The following is a 22,945-nucleotide window of genomic DNA, read 5'->3' on the forward strand; positions in this document are numbered from 1 at the left end:
TTCCTTTCTGACTGTTCAATAGTAGACTGCTACAGCTTATAAATCTCTTTGATTTAACCCCTACTTTCAAAAGTAGGGAATAATAGTGGTAGATTCAGATAGATTATTAATAATTCACTCTTACACTTTAATTCAAAGGTATCTACGGATCGAGATTGCTAAATACAAAAATCACTTCTTGTTTCTTGTAATGTGGGTCAATGGAAGCCCTCACATAAATACAAAGTCTTGTCAATCTAAGGGTTTGGATGTATGACTTGCTAGAAAAGAATTAATCACTGTTTAATCCCCAGACAAACTAATCAATTAGTTAAACAGTTGTGGTCAGTGAGCAACCAGACAAAATAAGAATCTAAAAAACAGACAGTATGTCTGACTGAGATGTGGACGTGGCCATCAGGGAAATTCTTCAGCAAGGAATTCCGTTCTCAGGATAACTCAAAGTGAATCTGTCAATGAAGAGGTTCAAGGATAGGCTGCAACCATTTTCATCAGCTCGATTCAATCGTCACATTAATTTATTTAGTGTTGAGATTTGTTTTTAGCAAGAATTGATTCCTCATTTCAATATATGTGATAGGTAGTTTACTAAGTCATGAAAGATATTATCCGCTACACTCACCAGTGTGGCAATAGGAGTAGGATCTACAAGAGTCAAGAAACAGAGAGATGAGGGAGGAGTGCTAGGCTTGGATAGGAAGGTAAAGAGGGTTGTGATCTTGAAGGGATTTGAAGACAACAATGAGAATTTTGCATCTGACTCAGTGAGGAGCCAGAAACTGATGATGTTTGGCAACAAAGAAGGTGGGAGCTGAACTTTGGAGCTGAAAAGGATACAGGAAGGGGAGCTTTGGACGAATTAAAGTTTACATAGGCAGACTATGGGAGGATAGCCAAGTCTGAGTCTGAAGGTGATAAATTCAAACAAAAGAGAAGCTTGCAGCAAAGGCTGTTGCAGAAGAGCTGGGTAATGTTAGGAGGTGTAAGGTTGTCTCTTTGTGAGAGGGTATATGTGTCAGAAGCTCAGTACAGATTGAATGACAAGTTGTAGACAATCCTTCTCAATCACTCCCTGATTATTCAAGTTTGGTAAATTTGATGTCGCATTGATTTCTATCATGAATCAATTAATTTAAACAATTACTGAGGCACATTTGTCTTTTCAATGGAAGAGACTGAAGAGTTCAAGGCTACTCCCACAGGATATAAAACTAGTGTTATTTCAATCAGCAGCAAGGAATTCCTGCACAAACCTGCACTAGAGGCACACATTACAGAATAAAATACAAGCCAAACAGAATAATCCAGGAAGGGCCACTAATTTCTGTAGCAGATACTGGCAAGAAGAACTGGCCAGACTTGTACTGAACTAAAGGCATCATGAAACACTCTGAATATTCAGGCTGTATCCAGTTTTACCCATCTTCTGCTCAGGCAGGTTGCTGTGAAATAACATGGCCACCTCTCAGTGATGGATGGTCATTTGTGGACTGTTGAAATTGTTACAGAACAACAAGCCAGTGGTGTTTTTACCAGCACAAGAACGCGAGAAGAAAATGATTGGCTGAGAGTGATGTGGATTCATTCAGAACTGCCCACAGTCGACATAACCTGGGCTCTTATTACAAATCCACATCACGCCATTTGTGTACAGACAGAGGCAGCAATCAGAAACATTTACACAAATTAAACACCAAACCTATTTCTAACATCAGGAATACTGCAGTAGTCATGCACTCACCTGTAGCTGCATTTGTCGACTATGGAGGATCAGCGCACAGTTTCTCACAAACTGAGTTTTGCATGATGCTATTTTAAGTAGTCTATCTATTATGAGTTTAAAGGGTATGGGGAGAGAGTAGAACAGGGGACTGTGTTAGATGATCAGTCACTGATTGGCACAGCAGTGTTGAAGAGCCAAATAACCTATTCCTGCTCCTATTTTCTATGTTTTTGTGATGCCCCACTGTAGCTATTACATCCTTAGTTGGATGGTGAACACAAGCCTTATAGCTCAGAGGTAGGGACACTACCACACAACCCTGCCAATTGTGTGATACTAGCTTGCTGTCAGAAAGTGTTCTGAGATTTATTTCACCAATAGTATTGCATTTTGACTTGAAGCAATTCCTTTGTTCCCTCTTAAATCCTGTGTCTCAGAAACAAATGCATTCACATGAGAACCCTTTTTATAACCCTTGCCATCCATAAATTGCAGCAACTGAGTGCTCCCTGTAAAAAGGCAGTAATATGTTTAAATATAATTCCACTGACAAATGGGGAACATTCAGTAATCCTACAGTGCCAACAGCCAGGAAGGAAGCATGGCTCAGGCCTGAGGTTTCCTCAACTCCCTTAGATACATCCATAGGCTTACATTCTGGTGCTATTCCTAGATATTACAATTCAACCTAGATAGGAGTATGGTTACATAATGCTGGAACTAGTTGGACTTGAACCCAGGACCTTCTGGATCAAAGGTGGGAACACTTCCACACTGCCACAGAGCCTTATACTTGCTTGAGCAAAGACCATGGAAATAATAGAACAATGGTAAGGGATAGGTACAGAGTGATTCTCCAGACAAGACCTGAACAGTATTCTAGCTATTGGAGCAGAAGCGGCCACAGTCAGGCTGCTGATTGCTCACTCTCTGGATGGACTCCCAGTATCTCTAATGTCTACACTGTGTTTCTGGTGCTAGCAATGTTTCCAGTGCCTACAGTGATTCTAGTGACAAGTGTTTCCAGTGCCACATTGATTCCAGTGCCTGCAGTGTTTCAGGGCCCTCTGTGATTCCAGTGCCTACTGTGATTCCAGTGTTTGCAGCACTTGCAATGTTTGCAGTGGTTCCAGTACTCATTGGCTGTGCTGCCAATATACACAGAGATTCATGAAGCTGTGTTTTCCCTGTTTTGGGTGAATGTTTCCATGGTCACTGTATTAGAGCAGGAGGCACAATGTGTCTCATCATGTCTACCACTGGGAGAGAGGAGGGAAGGGGTTTTAGCCTGGTGGGGGGGTTGGGGAGACCAGGGTGCAGAGGGGGGAAAGATTTCAAACCAGAAAAGTGAGTGCTGCTGGGAACAGGCACATGGCTAAAAGAAATGAACAACACATGCGCCAAATCATTGTATGATTTCAAGAAAGGATTGGATAAAACACTTTGGGCTAAAGGGATCAAAGGACATGAGGAAAAGCAGGAACAGAATTAGATGATCAGACATGACCATAATGAATGGTGGAGTAGGCTCAAAGGGCCAAATGACCTCTTCCTGCTTCTAATTTCCATGTTTCTATGACACTGGCATCTTCTGCCTTTAAATTCAATGTGTTGGACAGTGGGAGGGCCGAGCTGTTTATTATAATACAGAGAGTGCTAATGGGCAGCTGTCACAACATAGGGTGTGAATTCTAATGGTGCTATCCCCCAGTGCCACCTTGCCTGAGCTCCATCGAACTTGCCAGTGAGATCGAGGTGAGAGCTCAGGGATTTGTGGGACCAGAACAAACAACAGGCCAAAGGTCCTTAGACAACATGCCTGGTGTAAGTGAAAGGTTTTTAACACCAAGTTTGGAAAGAGTGCCTTTTCTGCTTCAAAAGTGATTTCCAATGTTTTACCAGATTACTTTGACTACTTTGGAATTCAGTGCATCTACTCTTCCATATGCTAAATGTCAGTGCAGCAAGAAGCTACTCATGTAGCTTCACCTTGACCCCCAGATGAAGAAGAAACATACGAGCCACCATAAAACCCTGTCCACCCCATCTCCAAGGCACAACTCAGGAGTGTGATGGAATATTCCCCACTTGCCTGGATGGTTGTAGCTCCAACGACACTCAAGATGCTCAACACCATCCAGGATAAAGCAGTACTTGATTGGCACCACATCTACAATATCCACTCCCTTCACCACTGACACTCTGTAGTAACAGTGTGTGCTATCTGCAAGATGACAGGTCCTCCCAAACCCACGACTACTCCAATCTAGAAGGACATTAGGGCAGCAGATACATAGGAACACCACCCCCCGCAAGTTCACCTACAAGTCACTCACCATCCTGGCTTGAAAATAAATCACTATTCCTTCATTTTTGCTGAGTCAAGATCCTGGAATTCCCTCCCTCAGGGCATCGTGTGTAACGGTTCCAGAAGGCAGCTCACCCCCACCTTCTCAAGAGCAGCTCGAAATGGACAATAAATGTTGGCCCAGCCAGTGATGACCATGTCTTATGACAAATAAAATATAAGCAGCAGCAGAATTACTAGTGACAGGAGGACCACTCATTTTCTCTTTCGCCTGTTACCATTCCACAGGGTCAGGGCATAAGGACAACCCTCTAGCTCTCAGGAAGTGAAACTCCAAAACAGGGTTTCCAGATGGAGGGTCACCTTCACAAACGTATCCAAACCACAGTGCCCCTGGGATAGGAAGAGGGAGTGGTCTCTGGCTAGTGAGAGAGCTGGTGGCTGACATTTCTAGCCTTTTGAAAAGAGACCCCTTTGCCAACATGATCAGCTGGATGTCTACTGCCAATGGCCAACATATTGAGCATAATTTCTTTACCTCTGCTTCTTTCCAGGAAGCAGCTGGAGAGATTTGTAGAATTGGTCAAATCTGATGCCCACAAATGTACCATACAGATGCCATGACCCATTTGGACTTGGCAACTGCAGAGTGCCAGTCAGACCGAGAAAGCCCTTGGCTTTGGGATTCCAGCGGGCTTGCTCCAAATCCAGGCAGACATTGATGGCACAACTGGGGCAATCATCAAACATCCCCCACCCCACCCATACCCTCCCGTCCCCCGACCATTTCTTCAGGGTCTTTATCGACTTCAAGGGCTTATCATTATCATGCCTACATCTGAGCCAGGGGCCTAAGTTCAAGTTTCACCTGTTCCAGTGATGTGTCATAATGTCTCTCAACAGGTTGACTGAAAATATTTATAAATTAAGTTAAGAGGAAGTATTTTCTGCTAAGAATTTGTTTGCATAAATCTGCAATGTTCATAAATCTAATCAGTGGAGTTACTCGTTCAAACAGTGAAAATTCCACACAGTCAAATATAATTATGGAAAATCCTGCTGTCATTTCAATCAACTGCCGTCCTTAGACACACCAACATGCGTGAGAAGGAGTCACACTGTAATTCAGGAGCCAATGATAAAGTTGTCTATCGTCTGCAGAGTTAGGATTTCCGTTGTTTCCTCAGATAGTGTTGCTATCAAGCTTTCGTTTACACACTTCAGTGCCAATATAGTGTGATTGTGTACAAAATCTCAGACTTGCAGAGTGTTTATCATTACCTTATGCATCGACCGAGAGAACTAACACCTTCAATGCTCCGAGATGGTGGTTGTTTGCTTGGAACCAACTTTATACCACAGTTCAACAGAAATGATCCTTTCCTCACTTCAAAATAAATAAAGAAGATTTGAAGCTTTCCCTTCTGAACATAAATATTTCAAATGTTCAATAACAACAACTTACTTCAAGATAGCACCTCTAACACGATAGTACATCCCAAGACAATTCACAGGAGCACTTGGCTTCTGCACTCGAGGGGTTGGCTGCTTGTGAGCATTGACCATTACAACCTCTTTCCTCCCTGAAAGAATGATCCAGCAAGAATTCTGCAGGCCATGGCTCTCCCTGATAGTGCCAGCGTCTCCATGGAGACAGCCAGCCACACAGATGCTGGAGTTGAGAGTGTATTGTTGGAAAAGCACGGCAGGTCAGGCAGCACCGAGGAGCAGAAAAATCAACATTTCGGGCCAGAGCCCTTCTTTAGGAATAAGAGGGCTCCGGCCTGAAACATTTATTTTCCTGCTCCTCGGATGCCAGAGACCTGAGATCTGTCTCCCTCAACCAGCTGCAGACACATGCCAGTGATGTGCCTGCCAGACCGTACATCCAAGTCTAATCTTGACTTAATTTACAGAATAGCCATTGATAATTATGGAGCTGGTAGAGGGTGGAGGTGTCATACCTGTTTGTGCAGCCTCTGTCAGCTGAATAACTTCCTCCTTAGGGCACTGAGGGTGAACAATGAGGGTCTCTTTGCTGATCTTCTTGGGATGACACTAGAACCTGAGTTAGAGAAGCGAGGAGAATTAGTTGACAAAGAATTAAAACATGTGAAGGACTAATAATGAATTAACATTGGTGGCAATAGAAGATGATGATGCTTACCCTTTCAGAGTGGAGAAGATCATTGGCCTTCCTCTTGCACCTCTCTGTACCCCACTTCACCTGGACGGAGCACTGACCCGGGCTGTCATTTGTGCCTCGGCCAACTGGGTCTAATGGCGTGGCCTCCAGGGACAGTCTCCATCACCTCCGGGTCCCTGGTTGCAAAGTGGGGAGTGAGATTACCTTCCCTCAGAGCCACGTCCTGAAGGTTAAAGTTCAAGCGGCATGGTGGGAGAGCTGGATCTCTGCAGACAGCATCTGAGGAAGTTGTACAACTTGGCTTTAAACATGGTACCAGTGGCATGGCCATTGGAAAGCACTGGGAAATACCTCAGCCTCTCTGGCTGCACAATCCTTTGAGAAAGGCTTCAGGAGCCTGGTGTATAACCAGTGAGAAGAAGATCAGATGATTACGTGAGAAAGGTCAATCTGAGCCACGGCAGATGGGTTTCATGAATCTCTCCCAACAAAACACATGAACTAAAAATGAGAAATTCTGCCCAGTGTTTTTACAAAGTCCTCCACAGCAAGGGGTCTTGTTTTTCCAACATTAACTGTCTCTTATTGGGAATCAGTATTCCGGTATGGTTAATGTGTGGAATGTCCTATGAGGACCTTATGTTCCAAAATGGAAAGAGTTTGCTTTTGAAAATATTGCTTTACACTTTTAGATGACCCAACTGTTCAAACATGTTGTAACCTCAAGATCTCAATTGTTTCATTGTCTACAGTTAACATTAGTCCATATTAATATCAAAAGTGAAATAAATGATGTCAGTCACTTTATCTAAATTCTTTGTAATTTCCTTCCATCTAAAGGTACGTCATTCTATAAACAGTCAATTTCACGTCTTCTCTTCTGAGTGAAATATGGTCAAATACTTTATCTTGCTTCATTCCTGACTGCATTATACAACTGAACTTTTCAACTCTCATGGTAGACTATCCTAGAAACCATCTACACACAATAAAATTCAGGTATTCAGGCCAAATAGACTAGACCTATATTCTCTGAAGTTTGATAGAATGAGAGTTGATCTCATTGAAACATAATGGGCCACCTCTTTTGGAAAGAATGTTTCAAACATGGGGTTGCAATCTCAGAATAAGGGACTAACCATTTAGGACTGACAGATGGACGGACTGTTCTTGGTCACTTTAACACAACATTCTGCTCACATGCCAATGTCTGTCCTCGGCATGCTGCAGTGTTCCAGTGAATCCCAGCGCAAACTGGAGGAACAACACCTCATCTTCAGACGAGACGCTTTACAGCCTCTGGACTTAATATTGAGTTCAACACCTTCAAATTGTGAACTCACTCCCATTTGTTCCCTTTCTTTTAGCTTTACTTGTTACATTCTCTGACACCGTGTCCTCTCTCCCTTCCCCTCACCCTAGTGGAACTGTCTGTTCTTTCCAGTCTGGGCAGTTAGACACATTCTGATCACTTAATCTGTACTGTCAACTATCAAGCAGTCTACACCCTACCATCCCTACAACCTCTAATTAAAGCATAAATACTGCCCCCTCCACACTTCACTTCAGCTCTGATGATGGGTCATCTCGACTCGAAGTGTTAGCTTGCTTTTTCTTCATGGATGCTGTCTGACCTGCTGTGATCTCCAGCATTTGCTGTTTTCACAAGAAATGTCTCCAAGTGGGGGTTATAAATCTTTGGAATTCTCAAAACTGGGGGAGTGCTGTTTTGAAAGTTGAACTGCAATGAGGACTTTAATTATGGTTTTTTTCTTTGGAAATGCAGGTGTTTCAGGTGTGAAGCTGGAGTTAGGGTAGAACCTCTCATGTAATGGCAGAGCAGGATTGCGTAGCCACTTTTTCCACACCTGCACCTATTTCTTACACTCTTCTGTCAATTCATGTGGCTTCACAAAGTCTGGGACTGTCAGGGGGTGTGAACAGAGCCAATGAGAAGATTAAACATGCAATGCACCAATCTCAAATTTGTCAGGGAGCCCCGAACTGAATCTTTGCACAGGGAACTGAGCACATTAAAAAAATGCTGAAGCCATTTCTCCAGATATGAGATATAAAGGGAGCCAGACAACATATCAGTAACTAAGCACCAATATGATGCATGGAACTAAAACAAAGGAAATTGAAACTTGTTTGGAATGCAGATTGAATATGTTGCAGGATATTTGCCTTTTATTTCATTTTCTTTCAAAGATAAGTCTTTCAATAGGTCACACAGACGTTAATGCCAATACATACTCTCTGTTCCTTCACTTACCAGAATGAAGGAACTCACTACTTCATCAGAGAATGTATTCTTCCACTGTCAAAACAATAATAAATCCAAATATATAATTGGCCTTATTCACCGGCCTTGCACAACAGCTACATAAATCTTCTGCTGGCTCTCGGATAAAGCCCAACCAATCACTGTAAGAACTTGGCTACATTTTAATAGTTATAAAGCAATGCCATGGGTGGACAATGTCTACTGTACAACGCTGACAAGAGTGAACACAGCACTTTTAGTGATGCTTACAACAGGGTAATGACAGTGCAGTGATATTGTCCCTACCTCTGGACTAGGTCTGGGGTCAATTCCAATGTTCCTTCCAGGCCGGTCACTGCGCTGACCACAGTGATCTGATCACCAATTGAAAGGAGTATTGTCCAAGTCCCACTGCCCCAGAGATGTGTCCTAACACACCAGAACAGGTTGATCAAAATAACTTGGGTGGCACGGTGGCTCAGTGTTTAGCACTGCTGCCTTCCAGTGCCAAGGACTTGAGCTCAATTCCAGCCTCAGGTCACTGTCTGTATGAAGTTTGCACATTCTCCCCGTGCCTGCGTGGGTTTCCTCTGGGTGCTCTGATTTCCTCCCTCAATCCAAAAAATGTGCAGGTTAGTTGGATTAAACATGGGAAGTGCAAAGTTACAGGGGTGGGGTAGGGGGATGGGTCTGGGTGGGATGCTCTTTGGAGGGTTGGTATGGACTCAATGGGCTGAATGGCCTGCTACTCTGCTGTCGGGATTGTATGAAATGAAAACTACAATCCGGGGTTTTAATAGTCAATAAGCTAGTAAGAGGGCTCCTGTGGTGCAGTTGTAGTGTCCCTACCTGTGAGGCAGGAAGCCTGAGTCCAGTTTGTATCTCTCCAGAGATGTGTTATAGAACAAATGAGCAGGTTGATTAAAAATATCTACAACAGACTAATTGCTTCAAGATGACTGGCCCCACATTTTGGGGTGAGTGGAGGGATGATAGAAAATTACGGTGTATCTCATTTCATTACAAGGCCACATGATGATTTGGTTGTCTGTCCATATTAATTATGTAAATTAGTTCAATTGAGATGATTGACATTTGACTCAGCCTCTTTCTGGAAGCTTAACACTTTGCTTAATTCACAAGGTGAGTGGATTGCAACATCTAATGAATTAAGCTATCCCATGCAACCAACACAACAGAGAGGGAATACAAAATAATTTATGACTTGATTTTTTTAATGAATTACACTTGCTTCCAATATTTTCATTGGGAATCAGGGTGTTTTATAACATGTGTAACATTATAAAAGTAGCTTTGAGCTGAAGAGAAATATATGAGTTATTTTCCTCAGGGACTTACAAGCAACTAAATCATAATTCATACCATTTCGAATAACTCTCCCTGATGAAATGTGCTGAAAAGCAAGTAAATGTGGAGAAGAAGAAATAAGATTCCTATTAAGGGTTTGTTAACAGCTGTTGATGTAAATTTGTTCTATGGTCCTCAGAAGAGGCTCATAGAATCCCTACAGTGTGGAAACAGGCCTTTTGGCCCATCAAGTCTACACCATCCCTCTGAAAAGCATTGCACCTAGACCACCCTCACATTTCACATAGCCAATCCATCTAGCCTGCACATCTTTGGACTGTGGGAGCAAATAAGGGTACCCAGAGGAATTCCCTACAGACGCAGGAAGAATGTGTAAGCTCCACACAGACAGTCACCCAAGACTAGCCTTGAACCCAAGTCTGGTGCTGTGAGATGGCAGCACTAACCACTGAGCCATCGTGCTACCACAGTTAAATGAAAAAAGATTAATATATATGCTACTTGCTAGGTCAGGCATTCATTTCCAAATAGAAGGCAAATAGTCCAGGTGTTCACACACACTGAGAGAAGATGCTGTCATTTAAAAATGCTGTGGGTACAAAATAAGACCATTCTCTGACTTGTGACAACTGTCCTGAATTTATATCAATAGATTGACATAATAAACTTTGACTTGTACTTATGTCAAAATCCTCAACTTCAGATTCATTCATCTCAGTGAGCGTTTCATTAGAAACATTCATGAACTGATCCATTCTACATTCAATTTTACTTGTCCTCAACATGACAATGACATGTATAGTACACAACTTTCTTCAATAAAATGAAGAGGACAACTCCTTCAGTGGCAATATTACATTGTCTGAAAAATTGAAACTCATGTTTGAGCTGTTTGGATGTCTTAAATCTCACGGACATGAATTTCAAGTATGTTTTGTACAGTAATACATGGGAAATAATTACTGAGGGGAAAGTAATCTTACCTAATGAAAGGGCTTCTAACTCTCTAATGTTTAATTTCTGCTTTGCCACACATTAGCCTTTCCACGCACAGAAATAGAAATAATTATTGAGCTGTTCATTACTACAGACTGACAGATATTGGTATCATTTTGCTTGTTATTATACAAGGAGCTATCCACAGAGGTTATAATTAGAGAGAAGAATCTGAGAAATTGTTTTGTGACTTTCAGTGTAATGAGTTGCTTATAAATAGCCATTGAATTTAACGTTCCTGGGTGAAGACAGTCTGGCAGGTTATCCTCAGGCCTTTTGTTAACTGCTCCAGTTTCATAGAATATGGAATGCGCAGGACTGGGGCAAAAAAAAATTGCATTCCATCCATCCCATCTTGTTATTAGGATAATATTGTATCCCATGACATCTTTCTTATCTGAGTACAAAACATTCTCCAAGTATTTATCCAACTCCCTCATGAATTTGTTAATGCAATCAGTTCCCATTGACTCACATGGTGATTCATTCTATAGATTGACCTCAGCTAAATCACGACTATCTGTTCATCCTCCCCTTGTTAAGTTTGAGTGCATGCCTTCTTGATTTGGAATCTGTGACTATTGGAGAAATGGCACTTACTTGGTCTATGGCTTTAGGATTTTGACTACAGTGTAAATAGACTGGTGACTGTTTCTTTGAACCAGCGAATGTCTGAAAATCCAACCTTACTATTGGGAATTGTTAAAATATTAACTCATTGGATATGGGCATCAATGGCTATGTGATTTATTGCCCACCACAAATTTCATGTAGGGCAGGTTAGGAGTGAACCACATTACACATGGGTCTGGAATCACACGCAAGGCAGATGAATGGCAGATTTAAAAAAGAAAGTGCAGGAGAAACTCAATGGATCTGTAGCATTTGTGGAAAGAGAAACAGAGCTAACATTGAGTCCAGTGTGACTCCTTTCAGGAGTTAAAATAAAACCAGACATCACTGAGCTTTGAATCATATGGTTCAGTAGAACTTGATTGCAGAAACATGCTCTTTCAATGATGCTGAGGACCTGTTCCCAATCTGCCATTACTCCTATCACCCAAAACAAATCAGAGCAAGTTAAAGTTCAACCGTATTAACAAACTGTATCAGATGCTTCCTGTTGCTATTATGTCCATAGAGGAGTTCAGTTACCTGGACAGCTGGTTAGTGATGCCAATATCATTGGTTCAGATCCCACATCAGCTGAGGTTACCGTGAAGGATTCTCCTTCTCAACATCCCCCCTCACCTGAGACATGGCCCTCAGGTTAAACCTCCACTAATCATTTCTCTGGATTGAGAGAGCAGCCCTATGGTTTGGTATGACTCTGCCCGCTTTATTTTTACTCTGATTGCCATGAAGATGTAACTTTATTAGAATGAAAGAACAAAAAATGTCAACTGCTGCACAGTATCAATTTCTTTCTTTTCAGCAATGGTGACAAGCACCAAAATTCAGAAACGTTGTAATGCACCAACAGGATTCAGGTCTAATTGTGGGTCTCCAAAAAGAACCAGGAAGTTGACTCTGACATGAATGTTAATTGGAAAAAGAAGCTCAAATCTGACTGATGCTGCTACATTAATAGAATATAGAGTATAGAACATTACAGCACAGTACAGGCCCTTCGGCCCTCGATGTTGTGCCGCCCTGTCATACTAATCTGAAGCCCATCCCACCTACACTATTCCATGTACGTCCATATGCCTGTCCAATGACGACTTAAATGCACTTAAACTTGGCGAATCTACTACCATTGCAGGCAAAGCATTCCATACCCTTACTAGTCTTTGAGTAAAGAAACTACGTCTGACATCTGTCTTATACCTATCTCCTCTCACTTTAAAGTTGTGTACCCTCGTGTTTGCTGTTCCCATACTTGGAAAAAGGCTCTCCCTGTCCACTCTATCTAACCCTCTGATTATCTTGTATTTCTCTATTAAGTCACCTCTCAACCTTTTTCTCTCTAACGAGAACAGCCTCAAGGCCCTCAGCCTTTCCTCATAAGACATTCCTTCCATACCAGGCAACATCCTAGTAAATCTCCTCTGCACCCTTTCCAAAGCTTCCACATCCTTCTTATAATGTGGTGACCAGAACTGTACACAATACCCCAAGTGTGGCCGCACCAGAGCTTTGTACAGTTGCAGCAAAACCTCCTGGTTCCAGAACTCAATCCCTCTATTAATAAAGGCCAAAACACTGTATGCCTTCTTAACAACCCTGTCAATCTGGACCTGGAGCCCCTGCGGTGGATGGGATCTATCCTAGGATCCTCTGAGAAGCAAGGGAAAAGATTGCCGAGCCTTTGGCATTGATCTTCAAATCATCATTGTCTACAGGAATAGTGCCTGAGGGCTGGAGGATAGCAAATGTGTTTCCCTTGTTCAAAAAAGGTAGTAGAGACAACGCTGGTAATTACAGACCAGTGAGTCTCACTTCAGTTGTTGGTAAAGTGTTGGAAAAGGTTGTAAGAGATAGCCTGAAGAAGGGCTTATGCCCCAAATGTTGATTCTCCTGCTCCTTGGATGCTGCCTGACCTGCTGCACTTTTCCAGCAACACATTTTTCAGCTGTCACTCTGGGTGGCAACTTTCAGAGATCTGTGTACATGGACACCGAGATCTCTCTGCTCATCTGCACTCCCAAGAATCTTACCATTAGCCCAGTACTTTGCATTACAATTACTCCATCCAAAGTGTATCACCTCACACTTGTCCACATTAAACTCCATTTGCCACCTCTTAGCCCAGCACTGCATCCTATCTATGTCTGTCTGCAACCTACTATACCCTTCGTCACTATCCACAACTCCAACGACCTTAGTGTTGCCCACAAATTTACTAACCCACCATTCTAAGCCGTCATCCAGGTCATTTATAAAAATGACGAACAGCAGTGAACCCAACACCGACCCTTGCAGTACGCTGTTAGTAACTGGACACCAAGATAAACATGTTCCATCAACTACAACCCTCTGTTTTCTTTCAGCAAGCCAATTACTGATCCAAACTGCTATGTCTCCCACAATTCCATTCCTCCGCATTTTGTATAATAGCTGACTGTGGGGAACCTTATTGAATGCCTTGCTGAAATCCATACACACCACATCAACTGGTTTACTCACATCTACCTGTTTGGTCACTTTGTCAAAAAACTCAATAAGGTTCGTTAGGCACGACCTACCCTTCACAAAACCGTGCTGACTGTCCCTGATCAGATCATTCTTTTCTAGATGGTTATAAATCCTGTTTCTTATAACCTTTTCCAACACTTTACCAACAACTGAAGTGTGACTCACTGGTCTGTAATTACCAGGGTTGTCTCTACTACCCTTTTTGAACAAGGGAACCACATTTGCTATCCTCCAGTCCTCAGGCACTATTCCTGTAGACAATGATGATATGAAGATCAATGCCAAAGGCTCAGCAATCTCTTAGAACATAGAACATAGAACATAGAACAATACAGCACAGAACAGGCCCTTCGGCCCACGATGTTGTGCCGAACTTCTAACCTAGATTAAGCACCCATCCATGTACCTATCCAAATACCGCTTAAAGGTCGCCAATGATTCTGACTCTACCACTCCCACGGGCAGCGCATTCCATGCCCCCACCACTCTCTGGGTAAAGAACCCACCCCTGACATCTCCCCTATACCTTCCACCCTTCACCTTAAATTTATGTCCCCTTGTAACACTCTGTTGTACCCGGGGAAAAAGTTTCTGACTGTCTACTCTATCTATTCCTCTGATCATCTTATAAACCTCTATCAAGTCACCCCTCATCCTTCGCCGTTCTAACGAGAAAAGGCCGAGAACTCTCAACCTATCCTCGTACGACCTACTCTCCATTCCAGGCAACATCCTGGTAAATCTTCTCTGCACCCTCTCCAAAGCTTCCACATCTTTCCTAAAGTGAGGCGACCAGAACTGCACACAGTACTCCAACTGTTGTCTAACTAAAGTCCTGTACAGCTGCAACATCACTTCACGACTCTTGAATTCAATCCCTCTGCTAATGAACGATAATACTCCATAGGCCTTCTTACAAACTCTATCCACCTGAGTGGCAACCTTCAAAGATCTATGTACATAGACCCCAAGATCCCTCTGTTCCTCCACCTGACTAAGAACCCTACCATTAACCCTGTATTCCGCATTCTTATTTGTTCTTCCAAAATGGACAACCTCACACTTGGCAGGGTTGAACTCCATCTGCCACTCCTCAGCCCAGCTCTGCATCATATCTAAGTCCCTCTGCAGCCGACAACAGCCCTCCTCACTGTCCACAACTCCACCTATCTTCGTATCATCTGCAAATTTACTGACCCACCCTTCGACTCCCTCATCTAAGTCATTAATAAAAATTACGAACAGCAGAGGACCCAGAACTGAACCCTGCGGAACTCCACTTGTAACTGGGCTCCAGGCTGAATATTTACCATCTACCACCACTCTCTGCCTTCGACCAGTTAGCCAGTTTTCTATCCAATTGGCCAAATTTCCCTCTATCCCATGCCTCCTGACTTTCCGCATAAGCCTACCATGGGGAACCTTATCAAATGCCTTACTAAAATCCATGTACACTACATCCACTGCTCTACCCTCATCCACATGCTTGGTCACCTCTTCCCTTGCTTCCCAGAGGATCCTAGGATAGATCCCATCCGGCCCAGGGGACTTGTCTATTTTCACACTCTGCAGTATTTCTAATACCTCTTCCTTGTGAACCTCAATCTCTGCTAGTCTAGATGCAAGTATCTCTGTATCTTCCTCGCCAACATTTTCATTTTCTATAGTGAACACTGTCAAAAATTATTTATTTAGTGTTTCCCCTATCTCCTCTGACTCCACACACAACTTCCCATCTATTGGCCCTAATTTAACTCTTGTCATTCTTTTATTCTTGACATACCTATGGAAAGCCTTAGGGTTAACCCTGATCCTATCTGCCAACAACTTCTCTTGTCCCCTCCTGGCTCTTCTGAGCTCTCTTTTTAGGTCTTTCCTGACTTCCTTGTAACCCTCAAGCGCCCTAACTGAGTTTTCACATTTTGTCCTAACATAAGCCTTCTTCTTCCTTACCAGGGATTCCACTTCCTTAGTAAACCACAGCTCACGCGTTCTATATCTTCCTCCCTGCCTGACAGGTACATACTTATCTAGGACACACAGGAGCTTTTCCTTGAATAAGCTCCACATTTTTAATGTGCTCATCCCCTGCCGTTTCCTTCCCCATTCTACGCTTCCTAAATCTTTCCTAAATGCATCATAATTTCCCTTCCCCCAGCTGTAACTCTTGCTCAGTGTATTGTTATCATTGGTATTCTTTCCCCAGCTCACATTAGGGTAAAAATGGGTAGCTCAGTGGTTAGCACTGCTACCTCACAGCACCCAGGACCTGGGTTTAATTCCACCCTTGGGCGACAGTGTGGACTTTGCATGTTGTCCCTATGTCTGTGGGGATTTCCTCCAGATGTTCTGGTTTCCTCTCACAATCCAAAACTGTGCAGGTTAAATGGATTAGCCACAGAAAATGTAGGGTTTTGGGTTTGGGTGGGATGCTATTTGGATGGTCAGTGAAGACTCAATGGATTGAATGGCCTGCTTCCACACTGTGGGGTATCTATGATAAGAATGGTTTGCTTTCTACTACAGACATTAATGGAATCTGTACCAACAAGATGAAAGATACCTCTGGAATGTCTAGGCATTATTGTAGTACAGATACTGACCTCAGATGTATATGTGCAGGAGAGCAGTGTGACCCAAGTTTTAGATCCAACTCCTACATGATGTTTTTCCCCAGAAAACCAGATCCCTCTGCACATTCTGTTCAATGTTTCAGAGTCTTCCACTCGTGGAGAAAAACACTGTCCGAGAATTAAAGAGTGACAAATATAACTTCCCTGTCCAACAAAGGGTACAGAGTAAACCACAAGGTTAGGGGTCTTTTGAATTCAGCTCTTACCAAACAGCCAGAAACCCATAACACAGGATGAAACCAGACGTAGCTAAACAGAGGTTGATCAGTGCCAGTCCAGTTGGATTTCTAACCTTCTGGAATTGTTTGAAGATCAAACAGAGAAGAAATATCAGTAAATATGAGTTATGTTGATTTTCAAGAAGCATTTCATAAGGCACTGCAGGGAAACATTGGTCAAAGGTGATGGCTTATGAAAATAAAGTAGCCTTCCACAGAGGGATGGGACTGAAAGAAAGAAAGAATAGAATGACACTACACTGAATGGATTCAAATGATACGCCGACTGGTTTATCAGAAGGCTCTGTGCTAATGTCACTTATATTTACTATTTATTTAGTGACTAGTACCACTCTGACATAAGAGAGAGATGACTGGTGGTGAGATTAACCTAAGAGTCACTATGCCTCAGGTGAGGGGGGAGGTTGAGAAGATGGGACCTTCATGGCATCACTCTGACAAGCCAACCATCTCCTGCACTCGGACTGGGGGGAGAGCGTGAATCAAATTTAGGGAGGAAGGCTGTAGGGAATTTTGATCAACATTGTGAAAACTATGGAGGATGGTGTGAAGGAAAACCGTGGGTCAGAAATGGATGGTAAATGCTCAATGTATTGTAAAATCACAAAGTAAGGATCCAAAAGAAAGTACATCTTAAATGGTAGGATTTTAAATGGAATGGGCAGAAAAGGATCCTTATTGGATATTCAGAATGAAACAGGAATGGCACAATTAGCTCAAACATAGACAGAAGCAGACCACTCACCAAGTGCAGAAAGTGAAACCCCTAATTTCTTTGGAAAACAAAGACGCTGCCTGACCTGCTGAGCTTTTCCAGCAATTTCTGTTTTTGTATCAGATGGAGTTGAGTCACTGAATGCTAGCTGCAATTTTCCAACATCTTTAAGATTCGAGTGAACTTTGGGATCTCAGTTGGTATTGGGTCAGTGAGGGAGATCCCAGTGATCTCATGATCGTTTAGTTTCATTGAAATAAAACTGAACTTGCTGGAGAAACTCAGCAGATCTGGCAACATCTGCGGAGAGAGAAACGGAGTAAACATTTCAAGTCCAGTTCTGAAGAATAGTCATTTTGGACTCGAAATGTTAACTCTGTTTATCTCTCTCTCTCTCCCTCCCTCTGTCTGCTGTCAGACCCGCTGAGTTTCTCCAGAACTTTGTGTTTTTATTCATAATTCCAGCATCAGCAGGACATGATTTCAGTTGGTCCAGTATCTGTGTCTGTGTGTCTGTGTCTGTGTTTTTTTATTCGTTTGTGGGAGTTGGGCAACGCTGGCTGGACAGCATTGATAGCCCATCCCTAGTTGCCCTTGAGGAGGTGGGGGTGAGCTGCCTTCTTGGATCGCTGCAGTCCACTTGCTATGGATTGACCCACAATGCCGGTAAAGAGGGAATTCCAGGATTTCGATCCAATGACTGTGAAGGAACAGTGGTATATTCCCAAGTCAGGATGGTGAGCGACTTGGAGAGGAACTTGTAGGGGGTGGTATTCCCAAGTACCTGTTGCCCTCGTCCTTCTAGATGGAAGTGGTCGTGGGTTTGGAAGGTGCTGTCTGAGGATCTTTGGTGAATTTCTGCATTGCATCTGTGTGTGTGTATCCCTGTTCGTGATCCTGTCCGTGTGTCTGTGTCTCTCTGGATGCGTCTGTGTCTCTGTCCGCTTGTCTGCGTCTCTCTTTGTGTGTCTGTATCTGTGTCTCTTTGTTTGTGTCTCTGTATGTGTGGCTGTGTCTTTGTGTCTGTGTCCGTGCCTCTTTGTCTGTGTCTCTCTGTGTGAGTCTGTGTCTCTCTGCACGGGACTGTGTGTCTGAGTCTGTGCTTTCTGCTCCCGGACTGAGTAATCGGAAGATGCTGCTCCGGGAGTTACGCTGCTCCAGGAGTTGCACTGCTCCGGGAGTTGCGCGGACCCTGTCCGGTTTGAAACCCCAGGGACCAGGGAGAACGGCTCTTTATAAAAAGCGATATTTGGAGGGAGTTAGTTAAAAATAATCGGACGTGTTAAAGGGAAAGGGGGAGGGCACAAACGTCACTCCTGATCAAAGTGGAGATTCCGAACTGAAACCCGCCCTGTCACGTTGTAAAATAAATAAATTATGTTAAGCAGGCGGCTGGCTAGAAATAGCATCGAGAGAGCACCAGGCAGAGGCTGGGGGGGAAACTTCCTTAGAGAAGATGGGATTGTGGCTGTAGCCTAGAGCTAACTAACTGCCTGCTTCTAGTACTGACTGGAGTCACTTTCCCAACTCCCACTGTCAGAGGGAACTGCTGCTGGACAATATCCATCACATCGGCGGCTGCAGCTCTCATTTGTTAATGTGCCGACCTTTTGGAGTATCATTTTGAAGAGATTACACGCCTGTTTCCTGTCAGAGGGATTTCTCATGAACTGGCGATAGTTGTAGCGGAGCAGGGACTCGAACAAGCGGCTCCGAGGTTCCGGATTACACGATGGAAAGCTCGCCGCCCGCTGCCCGGCGCCAGCTCCGCACAGCCCAGCGCTGCGCCGGCCTTTCGGGCCTCGCCTGCTGCCTCCTGGCCGTACTATCCCTCGGCCTGTGTGCCCTCCTGCACCAGCGGACCTCTGAGCTGCAGAGCCGGGTCTCGCATTTAGAGGCGGAGAGAGAGCAGCTCCCGGCTTGGCTGGAACCCGCTGTCTTTAACCGAGTGGAGGAACTCCTGGAGCAGGTTGGTGCAAGGGACGGAACTACAGCCATTAGCACGGAGCCACACTCACACTGTCCCACACTCACACTGTCCCACACTCACACACACACTGTCCCACACTCACACTGTCCCACACACTCACACACACTTTCCCACACTCACACTGTCCCACACACACACACACACACTGTCCCACACTCACACACACACTGTCCCACTCTCACACACTGTCCTACACTCACACACACTGACCCACACTCACACACACACTGTCCCACTCTCACACACTGTCCCACTCTCACACACTGTCCCACTCTCACACACACTGTCCCACACACACTGACCCTCACACACACTGTCCCACACTCTCGCACACTGTCCCACACTCTCGCACTCTGTCCCACACTCACACACACACTGTCCCACTCTCGCACTCTGTCCCACACTCACACACACACTGTCCCACTCTCACACACTGTCCCACACTCACACACACTGACCCACATTCTCACACACTCACACACACTGTCCCACACATACACACACTGACCCACACACACACTGTCCCACACTCACACACACTGACCCACACTCTCACACACACTGACCCACACACACACAGTGCCACACACTCACACACTGACCCACACTCTCACACACACACTGTCCCACACTCTCATACGCACTAACCCACACACTGTCCCACACACTCACACACACAGTCCCACACACACACTGTCCCACACACTCTCACACACTGACCCACACTCACGCACACTCCCAAACACTGTCGCACACTACCACACACTGACCCACACTCTCACACACTGTCCCACATTCTCTCATACACAGTCCCAAACACTGACACACACTCTCACACACTGACCCACACTCCCACACACACACTGACCCCCACCCCCACACACACTCCCACACACTGACCCCACAGACTCTCACATACACTGACACACACACTGACCACATTCCCACACACTGTCCTACATTCCACGCACTGACCCACGTTGTCCTACACTCTTTCACACACCGACTCTCTCTCTCACACAGTCATACACACAATGTTTCTCTCTCACACACACGTACAGTCACACCGTGTCAGATCGTTTCGCTACAATTACAAACTGTCCCGTTCACTGCTGTTCTTCAAAGTTGAAAATCGCACGACGCCAGGTTTGAGTCCAACAGGTTTATTTGAGATCACAAGCTTTCGGAACGCTACGAAAACCGGCCGGCTCCTTTTTCGCAAAGTTCCCAAACCGGAGTTAAACAGTTTCGCAAACACATGCCCTCGGAATGCAGCTAGAGAGTTCTCCAGACTCTCCCGGGATTGTCAGTGGCAGCCCCTTGGTACCTCCATGTTCCACTTCAATCTTCCCTCTCCCCCCCCCCCCCCCCCAACCCCTCACAAAAAGAAGACTTCCTTAAAAAATGTGTGTAATTAGTAAAGTTCCGCTGATGGCGAATCTCGAGATTAACTAGAGATGCTACTTGGGGCGGGGGCTGAGGGATTAGTTTCTGAGTTTCGTTCATTGCAGAATGTGGCCTGTGCCTGAAGTTGGTATTTGGGTCATTTCTGGGTAGGGTGAGGTGATGAGACTGGGGGGATGTTATTTACCTTAAATGTCTCTGTCTCTGTGTGTCTGTTTGTCTCTATTTGTCTGTGTGTCTGTCTGTCTGTGTCTGTCTCTGTCTGTGTGTCTGTGTCTGTCTCTGTGTGTCTGTGTGTCTGTGTCTGTCTCTGTGTGTCTGTCTCTGTGTGTCTGTTTGTCTGTGTGTCTGTCTCTGTCTGTGTGTCTGTGTCTGTCTGTCTGTGTCTGTCTCTGTTTGTCTGTGTGTCTGTGTGTCTGTCTCTGTCTGTCTGTCTGTCTGTCTGTGTCTGTCTGTGTGTCTGCGTTCTGTGTGTCTGTGTCTGTGAGCGTGGGTGCAGCCAGCAGTTCAGTGTGTGCCTCTTCATTCCGATCTCCTGTGCTTTGACCCCACAGAGACTGAAGGCACACTTACCCAAGAGCCGGGTGGCCCGAGGGGCTCCTGCAGCCTGTGTCTGCCCCCCAGGTAGGTGCTGAGCTCCAATCCACCCCCATTCCTCACCATCCACCTCAGCACAGAGTCGCAGAGATCCTCTGCAGTGGGGTGGGGGGAGGTCTGGTCTGTTGGAGTGACTTTGTGTTTGCTCAGTGAGATGTTGGTTACACTGGGATTTCGGGGACAGGGGGGAGTCACAAAGTTCCTGCTGACCGTTCTGTGCTCCCCACACCTCGGGTGGGGGTGGAGAGGGGGATCTAGTTTGGACGATCTCAGGGAAGGTTTGCTCACCTGTGTTCCAATCCCAGAGTTCAGGAAGGAGGGACACCCCGTGGAATAGGGAGAATACTTCAGACAAAACTAAGGTCGAACCCTCCTGGAGTCCGCATCCGCATAGATCACTCCAGGTGCACATATCTCTGAGAGCAGCTGTACAAATCTCTCCAGGTACAGAGGGACAGGGCTGCCCTCAGTATGGGGGGGGTGGGGAGAGGCAGGGCTGCCCCCAGTGGGGGGAGGGGGGGAGGCAGGGCTGCCCCCAGTGGGGGGAGGGGGGGAGGCAGGGCTGCCTCCAGTGTGGGGGGGGAGGGGGAGGTGAGAGAGGCAGGTCTCTCCCAGACTATCTAATGCAGAGATGCCAAACTGTCAACCAGCTGCATGTGTCTGTGCCAAAAGGGTTAATATTTGATGTGGTGTAGAGTGTCCAAAGTTGGATTTAAGATTAGAGTTGCGGAAAAGATTAAAGCTTTGCCTGTTGGCCCAGTCTGAGCTGCTATTCTGGGCATCTTGCGGCAGTACTCAGTGCATCCAGTCAATCAATCTAGCACTTCACTCCTAGCACTGAGCACAATGGCAGTGAGCAGCAGACCCCCTGCACAGCCCCACCCCCACTGAGAACCAGCAGATCCACTGATCCCCCCAACTGAGGACCAGCAGACCACTGCCCCCCCACCCCAACTGAGGACCAGCAGACCCACTGACCCTCACCATCCACTGAGGACCAGCAGACCCATTCCTCCCCCCCCCCGCCCCACGCACCCCCCACCTCCCCAGGAGAGGAAAAGGCTGGCGTGCCTGCAAACAGCAAGTAATAAACTGCAAAATGCACACTGGGAAGATTGCACTGCACTGTGTGGGGAAAAGTTTATTTGTCATTTCCCAGACAAAATACAGTTGGTATTTGTGAAGATTCGCCTTGCTGTGAAATCTCCAGTTTGGAAAGATCCACAGCTGTTCTGTGGGGTAGGGTGGGGTCTGGGCTTTGAGGGGTGGGGGGTGAGGTTGGTAGTGGGGGTGGGAGGTTATGCAGGGCAATATATCCTGGCCTTAGGGAGCAGGCCCAAGTTGCCCAGGAGCAGGGAATTACCAAACGAGGGTCCCTGCTCCCTACCTGCCCCCACATCAGATCTGAAACCGCCTCTGTCATGTTATTGTCCAGTTCCTAAAGCCAGACCCTCCCTCTAG

At 45.1% G+C, this 22,945-nt stretch overlaps 1 protein-coding gene across 1 annotated transcript in view; it reads left to right on the forward strand.

Annotated features, from left to right (window-relative positions):
• Nucleotides 1–18,792: 18,792 nt before the first annotated feature.
• The window catches only part of LOC140484524 (collagen alpha-1(XIII) chain-like), a 56,784-nt gene continuing 52,631 nt past the window's right edge, over nt 18,793–22,945 (forward strand). The window contains exons 1-2 of the mRNA XM_072582902.1: nt 18,793–19,462; nt 21,442–21,511. Coding sequence (XP_072439003.1) covers nt 19,226–19,462; nt 21,442–21,511 — 307 coding nt within the window. The 5' untranslated portion in view covers nt 18,793–19,225. The remainder of the gene's footprint in view (nt 19,463–21,441; nt 21,512–22,945) is intronic.

Source organism: Chiloscyllium punctatum, chromosome 13 (genome assembly GCF_047496795.1).
Source record: "Chiloscyllium punctatum isolate Juve2018m chromosome 13, sChiPun1.3, whole genome shotgun sequence".
NCBI classification, from domain to species: Eukaryota; Metazoa; Chordata; class Chondrichthyes; order Orectolobiformes; family Hemiscylliidae; genus Chiloscyllium; species Chiloscyllium punctatum.